Here is a 12,962-nt window from a genome sequence, read left to right as displayed (position 1 = left end):
CAATGGTACAGGGAGCTCCATAGTCATGACAACCTTGCGAGGTCCTATCATTCATCTCCCCATCCCTAATTACAGGAGGGCTGAAAAAACCCTCTATTTATCCTCTTGCAAAAGACCCCTGTGCCCCAGTCCCGATAGTGCCTAGGGGCTCCGGAAAGAAGTCCTTTCAGCAGCGTGGTGTACCGAATCCACGTATGTTTGCTCCCAAGGCATAACATACTGGATTTGGCAAAGCCTTGCAAGTTGTTCTGGGTTCGTTGATACACAAGAGACCAGAGAAAGGCATGGTTGAACTACCTTGCCCTCCCTAACATGGAACACACTGAAGGCAAAGGTGAAGAACCTGTGGGTGTCCATAAGTTGGACTACAAATCCCATCATCCCTCACCACGGGTGATGCTGGATGAGACTGACACCTAGAGGGCCACAGGTCTGCATCCTGCCATGCATGCCCCACGGGAACCCATATAGGCTTGTACCTGCAACTCACCTCTCTCCTTGCAAACCTGTGCAGAAGGCATTAGTAAATCGTTTTCGGGAGGGGAGTGTGGGTGTCACAAAGGATTCCTCCCTTAATAGGCTGGGTCAGCTCGATAATGCCAGATAAAGGTCTTTGTTGCAGAAAGCCTTGCTTTTGTAGGACTTAAAATGTCTCCCCCAGCAAAGGGGGAATGGCTTCAAAAGATGAGACATTTAGGGAAGAATGAAGTCATGCTTGCAAGCTTCCTACAGGCAGCTGATTGGCCACAGTGAAAAGAGGACGATGGGATTAGATGGGTCTGTGATCTGATAAACCAGGGCTCTTTTTGTGCCCTTTTCCTGCTTCCAAGTACAAGAGAATTTGTGGGGCTGTGATGAGACAGATCCTCCAGTCGTGGCCAACCCTCGTTTCTTGAAGCAGCAAGACAGAAAGACAAGCGAGAGCTTTGCAATACAAACGTTTAATCTTGACACTTTTGGTAATAGGTGGTGGTTTAACACCCCCTCCTTAACGTTCCTTCCCTTGGCCCCTGGGCAACGGCTAGAGCAGGTTCAGGCTTTATAGAAGTACTGTGCTGTCTTGGGGTGGGTGGGTGGGGTAAGGGGACAGCAGTGCCTCCCCCTTTTGCCCTGGAGCAGGAGGAAGAAAAGTTAAAAATTTGCCTAACTGGAGTAAATTGAGGGAGGCAAGAATCCCTCATTTGGATGGTAGAATAGCAGACTCGCAATTCACACACTGTAACAGTCAAACGGTGGCAAGGAAGGAGGGGGGATTTCACAGGGATTAACTTTAGGGCAAGGTGTATGACCTAAGCTCCTCTCCCCTAAATCCAGACTGGGTTCTTGACCATTATTCCCTTTGTATTTGGGGGAAGGGAGAAGTTAAATGTGCAATACCGGAATCCACCCCATCAAAAGAAGAGATGAATTTTGCCACTTCATAGGGTGGCCCAAACCACCGCAAAACCTGGTGGGTGTTGATAAAGAGGCGCTTCTCACTGCCTTTTCAAGATGAATAGCTGCATCAACAAAATTAAGGGTGTTGCAACGGAGGAAGGCCGTTGCAGGACTCAGCGGTGCTTTCTGCCAACAGCAGAGATCACCCCACACTTCACATTACGCAAATATTTTCTCAGGTAGGCAAACTCAAACGCATGCCAACAGGTGAACAGGACGGTATACTCTCCTGCCCACTTTTCTTTTCTTTTTACAATTTAAACGGGTTTGTAGTTATATGGCAGCGAAGGATTTTTTTTCAGGATAGATGGGAGTCGGGGCAGGGAAGGAGGAATCCGTTTCCTTACCACCAGCTTAAAAAAAAGGAATCTCAGCAGACACGAGAGGTACAGCCCACCGGCCAACTAAGTCGAGCCGCGTACATAAATCCAGAGTTGCAAGGACTCCCATGAAAAGCAGGATTTTCAGAAAGGTATGCAAGGCCCTGCATGCATGGTAACATCTCACCTTGCAGCCCCACATTGTTTGGAACCACAACCAGAGGCAAGACGACACCATCTTTCTTCAGGCCTCAGCTCTAGTCGGAAAAAGCATCCGGACATCTGGGCCGGGGATGTCTGGATGCAGCGGGGAGGCCACCTCCACCCACCCCCATTGTATAGCGGTTGTTTTCTGATGGGGGCTGATAACTTTTGCAGTGTCTGCATGGACACAGCCCAGAGGTCCAGGCACCTGCTTGCTAGCCACAGGGTCTTTTTTTTTTTTTTGCCTTTTGTTCCAAGGCTCGGTCCCAAGTTAATTGAAGTGGAATTTGAAGTGGAAGTTCCCAGAACCAAAAGGGTTGAATTCGAAGGGCCACTGGTGCTGGTGTCCTGCCCCTCCCTGCTGGTTCTCTGGGTCCAGGGGGTCCTCGCCGGAGTCAAACTTCTGCCGCATTTCTGGAAGGGGGAAGAAAACAGAGAACAAAAGGGTGGGAAAGAGGTTGAAGAGACGGCCCCTGGGTCAAAAGAGGTGCAAGGCATATCTGGGTGGGCACATGTGGGTGGGAGAAAAGGAGGGAGCCAGCTCTGGTCTTCGTATGTCTCAAGCACTCCTTGTTATCTTCAAATCTGAAAGATCTCATCCCCTCTATACGTGGATGTTTCTAGACCCATTTAAATACTTATTGTGTGCTAGATGGTGTACACACACACACACACACACCCTACGTGGTCTCTGTCTGCGTGAATCAGTGAGATGCAGAGGTTAGACTAGGATTCAAATCGCACCCATTCACCAAGGTTATAAGGGTGATGATGGGACTATCAGCAACTCACAGCTTGATCTGCCCACACAGGACTGTTGCAAGGTTAAAGGGAAAGAAGTACCATGCACAGTATCCTGAGCTCCTTGGAGGAAATTTGGAGTTTAAATGCTAGCAAGTACAGGGAAATTAGATGCAATCACCATTCTACTGGTACAGTTGTAACCCATTGCATACTCCCAAAATTCTAGTGGTTAAGGGGCAGGCTATCTTAGCAAAGAAGAACACATGCCAAATATGTATTCTTGCACTCGTTGTGCAAAACAACCAATTTATCGCCTACAGTGAAGCACATGCAAACCTGAATTTAATCAGGCAGGCCTTACCTGGATCTGTCAGGACCTCTTTAGCAGCTGCAATGTCAATGAATTTCTTCTCAGCCTCTTTTTTCTCATCTTCAGACTGGAAATTGTCAGGGTGCCATTGCTGAGCTAGCTTCCGGTAGGCTTTGATGATTTCCTGCTTATTTGCATTCCTAGAGTGGGGGACGGGGGGAAACAGAAACTAAGTTTTTTCCTTCATTTTCTTCAGTGATGTGAATGATAACAAATTTAAGCATGAAAGTTTCCACAGACTGTACAGCCCGGACATGGGTTCCAGTGCCATGGGTTTCAGAATAGGAGAAGCCAAGTAGGTAAGGAAAAAGACGCTATGTTTGGCCAACTGAGCTCAGCATTCAGTGTATGCAAGCTCTGGAGATATACAGAAATCTTTCATGTCTACCAGAGATTGCTGTGCAAACCCAAAGGCTTGCATATTCCTGCCGCAACCTAATTAGAGAGTTGTTTTTCCCCATTGCCACCTCATAAAAACACTCTGCCAACCAACCAGTACATCTACTTTGCCGCATCAAATATTTACCCGAAACCTGGCCAGGCTGACTTTGTCTTTAAAACTATTGAAGTCGTTCCAATATTCATATCCTTTTGTGAGCGCCGGGTGGCTGGGTGGGGAGGGCAAAAGTTGAAAAGTTTAAAACTATGCTCTGGCAAAGCTATCACTTAAGGTCTGATTCAGTCAAAGTCAAGTCCCATTGAATTCAAGAATAGACAGGTGGTGGCTGTGCTTGGGCTGGTGTGTCTCAATTGCAGCCTTCTCTGGTGAAGGCTGAACTTACCACAGTTACACATAGAGAGAAGTCACGTTTGGATTAGACTACTGCTATGCACACTACATGGGGCTGCCCTTGAAAACTGTCCAACAGCATCAATGGGTTCAAAATAAATGAGGAGGTTGTGAGCCCAGTTTCTTGATTCAATTAAACCGATGCTGTATCAGCTGTATTGTCTCTCAATTTGTTTCCAGGTCCAATTCTGGACCAGGAAAGAGTTACGGAAAGTGCATGCCATACCTCCGGATCCCAAGGATTTTGTAATAGTCCCGTTTCTTCGATTGCTTCAGCAGTTTCTGCGCCCTCTCCAACCCTTCTTTTAATTCCTCATTTTCGCCATCAAACTCTTTGGCCTCTTGATAGTCTTCAACCGCTACAAGGAAAGAGTTGGCTTTAATACAGGAGGAAAAGTGACTTTTTTGCAGCCAATTTTTTCAACTTTTGTCTCTTAACGTCATTATCTCACAGGTCTGCGTACCTGGAATCTGACCAAAGTGCATGAAATCCAGAGAAAATAAAATATTCCTTTAAAAAACAGCCACATCCTTTATTACTGTAATAAAATAAAATGGAAAATTTGGAATTTTTTCAAGCAATGACCCTGTGCTTGGTCCAGTGAGCAGAGGGGGGCTGGACTAGATCAAGGCTTCTTAACTTGGGTCTCCTTCTGTTTTTGGACTACAAACTCCCATCATCCCTAGCTGGCAGGACCAGTGGTCAGGGATGATGGGAACTGCAGTCCCCAAACAGCTGGAGACCCAAGTATGGGAAAACCCTGAACCAGATGATCCTCAGCGTACCTTCCAGCTCTATGATTCTGCATGCAAAGCAGATGCTCTACCACTGAGCTGCGGTCCTGGCATGGTCCTCCGGCATCACCAACGCTTTTACCTTTTTCAAACTCCTCGTTCAGGATATAGGCTTCAGCTCTGTCACGCAAGATGAAGATGTTCCTGGGGTCGAGTTGGTGGGCTTCTGTGCAGATGTCTATAGCTTCACGAGGCTGTTTGCTCTGTGGCACACAAAAAGGGGAAGGGAATTTTTTTGCTACTGGTTTCCCAGCAATCATGTCCCCCCACCATATCTGCCCCATTGTTTATTCCGATCCAGTGGATCACTGTTATAGAGTAGAGAGATGGTGGTTCAAATCTTTCCTGAGATACAGGCCAGTTGCAGCTAACAGGGTGTCCTCTAGATGCTTGATGGATGATTCTGGTCAACCCTGTCCATTAGCCGTGCTGGCTGGGGGAATTGATGGCTGTTAGGGAGTCCAACACCAACTGGAGGTCACCCTGTTGGCTACTCTGATTGTCGGCCAACAAGTTTCATTTCTACAGGAAGGAAGAAGCATGAGAAGGCTGAGAACATGACCAGGCACAGATAGGATACCAGCGGCAGATCAGGAAACCAAATGCAGATCCCTAGATTTCAAAACTGACATCTCTCTTACTTCTAAGGCTGTCAGAGTTCATTCTAAAATGGACGAAATTGCAATACTAGTGTTATGAATTTTCATTCGTTTATGCCAAATACTCTTGTAGTTGTATTTGATTGTTTACGCCTTTAATTAAACAACAAAACAAAGCCAAGTTTGTTTTACTTCCTATTCATCTCCTCAGACAGGCTGAACCACACTGCCTTACCTTGGATAAACAGTGGCAGATGCGTCCTTTTGCCTTACTGGTATAGATCTCCACGTTGGGCTCAGTTTTCATGGCTGCTTTATACTTCTCAATGGCATCTTCGTACCTGTCCCCGGGAAATGATAGAGAAGACAACTGTATATGGAAAGGAAAGGAGTATGCGAACCTTGAGGCTGCACAATGCTCTCATCGACAAAGGGATAACGAGCAGCCAAAGAACTGAATGTGATTTGTCTGATTTCGTGGTCCATCTGTGTAACAGAAAGGCTGTGATTATTCTGCTATCACTCTACTCAAGTGCAGATTGCTACGGGGCCCCGGAGTGCAGCAACATTGTGTTTTCACAAACAAAACCACACGATAGACATCTATTAACTTATGAATAGTACAGAAGAGAGAGCTTTCTTTTCTCACAGCACTGGAGAAATGAAACAAACAAGATGGACAATAGGTGAAGGAGCATTGCGAAGCACTTCGCAACACATGATTATCTTACAAAACTCACTACTACAAGAAATGGTGACCAACTTAGATGGCTCCATGGGTAGCTGCTAAGACCCGTTTGCCACAAAGTTGTCTGAAAGCTCCCCTTTTAAAGTCATACGAATCTGCCTTGTTAGAGAGCCGGGTGTTCTCAGCAGGCAAAGCACCATTTTCAGTTCTGTCTATCTCCAGTTAAAACAACCATGGGCTTCACAGCTGGGAAAAGACGCTCTGACCTGACCTCAGAGAACCAGTTCTGGGCTAGCGGTCTGACTCAGGCTAAAAGGCAGCTTCATGTGACTTTCTAAACAACAAAAAAAGGGAGCAGACAGATTCATGAAGGATACCCATGGTTTGGGAGTGAACTTCCCAGAAATACGTTTTGTGTGGGATGGCTGCCTAGAAGATGAATCCTTGGTCTGAACCAGCAACTTGGTTCTTGTTTTCTTATCTCAAGAATATCAGTTTACATTTTCTAGACTTAATGTACTGTAAATATGCCGCCTGTTGAAGTCTCAGAAACTGTTTATGTACTTAACAGAGTCTTGCACAGGTGTCCTCCCCTCTCTGTGAACGGCAGAAACAGAAGCGATGATACACACTGAACAAATATATGCATATTGGTTCAACCCGCAAGCTCATAAAATGCTACAGAACAGAGCCTTTCTCTGTACACCCTTTGCACATGCTCAGAGCATAATGATGTGCACAGAAGCCACTCAATGTGCCCTGCCGACTTCTAGCCAGCCACCCATGCAAACAAGTAACTCAGGAAGGTTAAGGCGGGTGGACATAGGGAGGTACTCAGCGCACCTCTGAGATCTGATGTGCTCCTCGGCAGATTCCAGCTGCTTGGCGAGCTTCTTCACTTGCTTGTAGTGGGAGAAGCAGTCCTTGTCGTCCTGATCCAGCTTCAAGCACTCCCGCACTTGGCTGTGGAGGAAAAGAGACCGGGTCTAGATGCAACAGGAGGGACCCAAGACAGTGGAAAGGCCAGGAGTGTGCAGAAACTCCCTGCCTGTGCAATGCTGCTCCCCAGCTGTTTTATTATTAAATCCAGACACAGTGCCTGGGATAAGAAGTATAGAATGGCCCCCCTGCACGTGTCTGTAACACACCGCACAACATATGCATGCATGCACCACTCACTTTAAGGACTCCTCGTGTTCCCCCAAGTTGTAATAGAGTTTGCTGAGCTTCAGGAAGGCCGCCCTGTTATCGTTACGCAGCTTGGTGGTGGGTTTCAGGTCCATGATGGCTTTGTTGTAGTCGCCAAGGTACAGGTAGCACTCAGCACGCAGCTCTTTTGCTTCTGGGTCCCAGGGGGAGATCTGGGGCACAGAGGAGAGGAAGTTAATATCCTCCAAGCCTCCTGCTGTTTTTACTTTAGAACCTTGGTTGGTAGCAGAGGAAGTTGCCTTACACAGAGTTGGGGGGCTGGTCCATCTAGCTCAGGATAGTCCACCCTGACTTGTCCACCCTGGCTCTCAAGGGTTTCAGCCAGGGAGTCTCTCTCCACCCTACCTGGAAATGCCAGGGATTATACTGTCAGGAGCAGGAATCCTAACATGCACCGGGGCCTCATTGCATGGAGGTGCTCTAATGCTCAGCTATGGCCCTCCCAACCCCAAAACTCATTTCTGTTATATTTATTCAGAGTTTTGTGTGTCTGTATAAATACAATTTATTTATTATTCCCCTCCCCAGGACTTGATAGTGTGCCAAGCCCATTAGATTTTCACTGTTCTTTTCCAGCTTCAGGTGACCGGGGTGGGTGGAGATGAGGGAAGAGAGAGAGAGGTAAAAGGTAAAAAGGCAAAGGACCTCTGGACAGTTAAGTCCATATACAGCTTTCCAGGTCCATGTGGCCAGCATGACTAAACTGCTTCTTGTGCAACAGAAGACCATGATGGAAACCAGAGCACACGGAAATGCCATTTACTTTCCCACCGCAGTGGTACCTATTTATCTACTTGCACTGGTGTGCTTTCAAACTGCTAGGTTGGCAGGAGCTGGGACAGAGCAACGGGAGCTCACCCCATGAAACCACTGACCTTCCGATCAGCAAGCTCAAGAGGCTCAGTGGTTTAGACCACAGCACCACCCACTCCCTTTGGAAGAGGCAGAAGGCGACAAGGACCATGCTATTTATTCCACTTCCATTTTTCCTCCAAGGTGGTGTACAAGGATTTCTCCTCCTTCACTTCATCCTCACAACAACCTTATGAGGTGTGTGAGGGTGAGAAAGAGTGCCTGGCCCAAGGCCACACAACGAGCTTCACAGCTGAATGGGGTTTGGAACCCTGGTTTTCCAGGTTCTGGTCTCAATGTTCTAACAACGCAGGTTAAAAAGAGGGTCCGTCCTCTCGCTCACACAGACACCACTTCTCCCCAGCCATTCCAAGCAATAGACAAGTTAAACACCCCCACATGTTGGCCCAAGAGGTGCTTGATGTGTGATTGTACTTCAACACAGCTGAATGACTTTTTAAGACTTCATAGCACTCTCATACCAACTACCTCATTATAAAGACAGGATGGCAAGTTTCTGAGGCCCGTTAACCTGACCCACGGCGCTGCTTAAATAAGAATATAAAGCTAGGAGGAGTTGAAGACAACATACCTCAATTGCTTGATCCAAAATACTGATTGCTCCCAGGTAGTTCTTCCTCTGGAAGGCAGTACGGGCTTCTTGCATGGAAAATTCTAGCTCAGAGACATGCGCAAGCTGCCTTTGGGCCTCTGTATTTTCCGGATTGCTTTGGAGCTGATGAGATCATTTTTTCAATAAAAGAAAACAGAACGCATGTATTAGGTCACTGAATATTTTAAGGAGTCAATCCAAATCTCTGAGCAGGTCCCGAAAATGTCCATGTAGATGAAACAGGGAGAAAAGATGGGGGCCAATACAGAAAGAACAATGGTGTTGCGATGTATTTGGGGATTTGAAATTATGAGAAAGGTAATTTCCCAAGGTGCTCAGCTGGGCAGATATCCCACCATTCCTGAACCATTTCTGCTTGTTACAAAGTGAGCTTCCCCAAAGAATCATACGTGGTATTGTTTGCACACCACAGTGAAAGCAATATTTTGCATAACTGCAAGGTTTGAATCCAATGTGTGCTGCTGCAACTTCCTAACTGGCTAGAACGTACAAGCCCAAAGAATCCTGAGGACTGCAGTTTACCCCCACAGAACTAAACTAGACTCTTAAACTACAATTCCCAGGGTTCTTTGTGGGAAGATTTTAATGGATGGTGTGTACGCAGCCAGTGTTGAGCGGAGACTGGTGCTGCAGGCTACTGCTGCTGAGCTACACAGTCTTTCTGATGGCCCTGAAATGGAATTCTAAGGAGGCGAGAGAATATATTTTACCAGCGGTCCATTGCCAGACATGAAAATGAATGTGCATTGCTAGATGAGGCTCCTGCACCTGTGATGGGGATGTGGGCAGGTTGCTTACCACAGCTTCAAAGTCCTGCTTGGCCTCCTGCGTGCTGCCTTGCTTCAGGAGGATGTTGCCTCGCTGTAATCGGGCCTGTGGGACAGAAAAGCCCCCAGATCCTTTAAGACAAGTGTGACGGGGAAGTAGGTTTGGGTGACAGCAATCATTTCCTGCTTGGAAACAGGAAGCTTATCAGTTGGGTTGCACAAACTGCTTGTGCACAAACCGTTTGCGCTTGTGCACATTTGCAAACACACGCAAGGAAGGATAGAGTACGAATCTGCAGGGCCCCAATTATACAGTGGTACCTCTGGTTACGTACTTAATCCCTTCCGGAGGTCCGTTCTTAACCTGAAACTGTTCTTAACCTGAAGCACCACTTTATCCAATGGGACTTCCCGCTGCTGCCATGCTGCAGCGAGATTACTGTTCTCATCCTGAAGCAAAGTTCTTAACCCGAGGTACTATTTCTGGGTTAGCGGAGTCTGTAACCTGAAGCGTATGTAACCCGAGGTACCACTGTATAGCAAAATGTGAAACTTCACAAATATACCCACCGCACGAAGCTGCTCATGCATCCTGATTTCTTAGAAGGACACCACGGTAAAGGGAAGACAAGCCTGGCCTCATTCATCAGTACAAGGTGAGCAGCTGCAGGGACCTTACTATCTCCCTGCAGCTCGCTACCCCCCACCTCCCCCCAAAAAGAGAACTTGCTCTGTGCCGCTTGCCTTGGGACAGCAGTATTGAGGGGAAGACACACAAGGGCTGCTAGGCAATTTAAAATAACAAAACCATATGGATCTAATGTGTTGCGAGCTATCCCTGAAATCGGCTGATCAGAAGACTGGATAGAACATCTTTAAAAATAAAACGAATAATGGCTGCAGATTAGCTATAACCTGTATCAACGGCATCTGCCAGCATGCCCATGCTATTCAGAATCATTCTCCACCCATGCAAGAGGCATTGAAAGAGGAAGCAGGGGACTGATTTGAATCATTCAAACTGGTTCTCTGAGCTGGAAACAAACCCTTCTCTCTGCACCCTTTCCCATTAAGAAGGTCTTAGGGGGGAGGGGGAGAAGACACAGACACAGACACACACACACACACACACACACACGACTTACAGCCATGAAATCCGGCTTGAGCTCGATAGCCTTTGAGAGGTCAGGGAGCGCCGATTTGAACTTGCCCATGGCTAAGTAGATAGTTGCCCGTTTGTAGTAGGTAAGGTAGTTTTTGGGATCACTTTCTAGAAGAGTTGGGGGGGGGGAAACCAAACAGAAATAAATGTCAGTATGCTTAACAGAACGTATACTGTGTGAGATGCATACAGTTCTGCATCTGCACCCTGTCATGAGTAGCAACATAAACTAATAATTATAGGGACAGGCTGGATTTGCTGTGGTTTAGCTCTTTCACATGCATTTCTCTGAACCAGCTGCAGGTATATTTATGATTTAAAATTATACAAAAAACAACAGATCAGGCAGTGGAACCATCACCTTCCGAGGGCCCTCTAAATTATACCTTGAGAGAGCTCAGAAGTCGAGTGACACACTGACATTGAGAGGGCAGCTAGATGCCTCAGGGATGACAGTCCAAACAGGTTATATTACTCACCCACCGCAGAGTGGTAGTGTGATAGTGCCTCAGCCAGCTGCCCAGCGGCCAATAGCTTCCGCCCCATTTCCAGGTGGTTTTCTATCTCAGCTTGCCCAGCAGCCAGCAAACCTGCAAGGTATGAAATGGTTTGTGGGACCAATAGCCATTGTAACAGAGCAGGAGAAAGAGAGGTGTGAGTAGAGGACATATGCATGTTTTAAGGAAAGGGGGGGGGGGCAAGCAAAATGGCAGGACACCTGCTCTGCATAAGGAGAGTACAACAGCAGGGATAATTAAGTTAGCAACAAAAGGGTTAATTCTATTTACAGTTAGCCAGCTAACTGTATGAATGGTGGAGAATGGTGGAGGTGTTGCCTAGCACCCAGTCAGAAGGGCATGGTGCTTGCTGAGGTAACTCACACTCTGACTGGCTATGTAGTTCTGAGAGAGTTTCCCCTTATATGTGCAGTTGTACATCTTCCTGCTGTGAACAAGGCCTTAATTACGAAACACAAAAACCTGTTTATTTCTCCTCATATTTATGTACTGCTTTTGTTCAGGTCGCACATTAAAGCATTATTAGTTTCTTTTCTCTCTGGACTCTGTGTTATTGAAGTGACTCTGTTAAAAACCCCTTAGCATTTCCAGGGGGCAGGGGGAGAATCAAGTAGAATGAGATGTGAAAGATCACTTCTGGAAACTCCATTCAGTTTCTGGTTCCAGAACCAGGTATCCTGCCAATCTCAGTTTTGTTCACACTGCATAGCTTTCTGCAAACCCAGAAGGTGTGTACTGCAGAAGTAAGCTTGAAGGGCAAGTAGCTCTAGAACTGGTTTGCTGTTTTTATAAATTCAACAGACAATGAAACCATTTTAAAAACTAAATCCATCGTGTTCAAAAACAGCTGCCTCCTGTCATTTATCTTTGTCTCCCATATGAGATGCAAAGATCAATCAACACAATCTCCCCAGACCCGTGGAAACATCTGGAGTGATCTGTTGGACTAGAGACTTTAATATACATCACAAACTTGTTCCAAGTGGCGGTTCCAACTTCAAACTACTGTACTGTTACACCTTTCCCCAAGAAACAACATACTAGCTGCTATCGTTGCTTATGGCACATGAGGAAATATTAAAGATACATTAGGAAAGCATATGTATGGTTTTATAATCAAGGAATGTTCCCTTCAGTTAGGTTATCCGACAGGTCCTGTACAGTCCTGCCTCTGTTTGGGTAAATAATAAGTGTACTCCTACTGGAGACAGCTGGGAGTAGTGCAGAGGGAGCGACCTCAGTCACAAGATATTGACTGGCAACCAGCAGGAACCTTCCATCAGATGCAAAAGATCAGGAGTGCAAGGCATGAGTTGTGTAAGATGGAGGAGAACACTAAGGACTAGAAACATGCTAAGTGAGAGTGGCAATGAAAAGGGGCGGGGCTACAAGCATGTGGGCGGGGCTACAAGGCGCGTCAACGTGAGAGGGCGGGGCCCGTGGCGGGCGGGACTTAGAAGGTGGGTTGGGGGCGTCTGAGCGAACCCTGACGCGGAGGACCGGGCAGCACAGGAGGAGGGGAGAGAGAAAGGGGCGGGGCGACCGCCTACGCAGGGGGCGGGGCCAGCACAAGCCCTGTCGCTGAGGGCGAAGAGGAAACGACCCCTCGCCTCCCGGTTACCATGGTTACCTGGCAACTGCAGGTCCAGCAAAACGCACAGCAAGGACGCGACCCACAGCAGCCGCCTCTCGCAGCCCCCAGGGCCCAGCCCGGGGTTGTCCCCGCCTCTGCCGAGCAGCCCCAGGCCGCGCCACACCGGCTGCTGCCCGGACTCCATGTCCCAGCTCCGGACCCAACTCACTTCCGCTTCCTCGTCGGCGAAAACCATTTCCGGCCGCTCTAGCCTCCTACTTGTCTCTTCTTCTAGGCTAC

The 12,962-nt window shown here is 47.4% G+C and overlaps 1 protein-coding gene across 1 annotated transcript; it reads right to left on the bottom strand.

The window, feature by feature from the left end:
* Positions 1–925: 925 nt before the first annotated feature.
* On the bottom strand, positions 926–12,944 carry LOC310662458 (dnaJ homolog subfamily C member 3-like). The gene is made up of 12 exons (XM_083409391.1): positions 12,720–12,944; positions 11,051–11,161; positions 10,555–10,679; positions 9,441–9,515; positions 8,601–8,744; positions 7,127–7,308; positions 6,791–6,910; positions 5,495–5,600; positions 4,743–4,863; positions 4,092–4,224; positions 3,067–3,215; positions 926–2,375 (listed from the first exon to the last, which is right to left on the bottom strand). The coding sequence occupies exons 1-12, from the start codon at positions 12,916–12,918 to the stop codon at positions 2,233–2,235; spliced, it is 1,608 nt and encodes a 535-aa protein (XP_083265517.1). The 5' UTR covers positions 12,919–12,944; the 3' UTR covers positions 926–2,232.
* Between the last annotated feature and the right edge of the window lie 18 nt (positions 12,945–12,962).

The sequence above is a fragment of the Podarcis tiliguerta genome (assembly GCF_965153285.1).
Source record: "Podarcis tiliguerta genome assembly, chromosome: 13".
Lineage (NCBI taxonomy): Eukaryota > Metazoa > Chordata > Lepidosauria > Squamata > Lacertidae > Podarcis > Podarcis tiliguerta.
The sequence above is the reverse complement of the archived record's forward strand: the minus strand, read 5'-3'. Positions and strand labels throughout refer to the sequence as shown.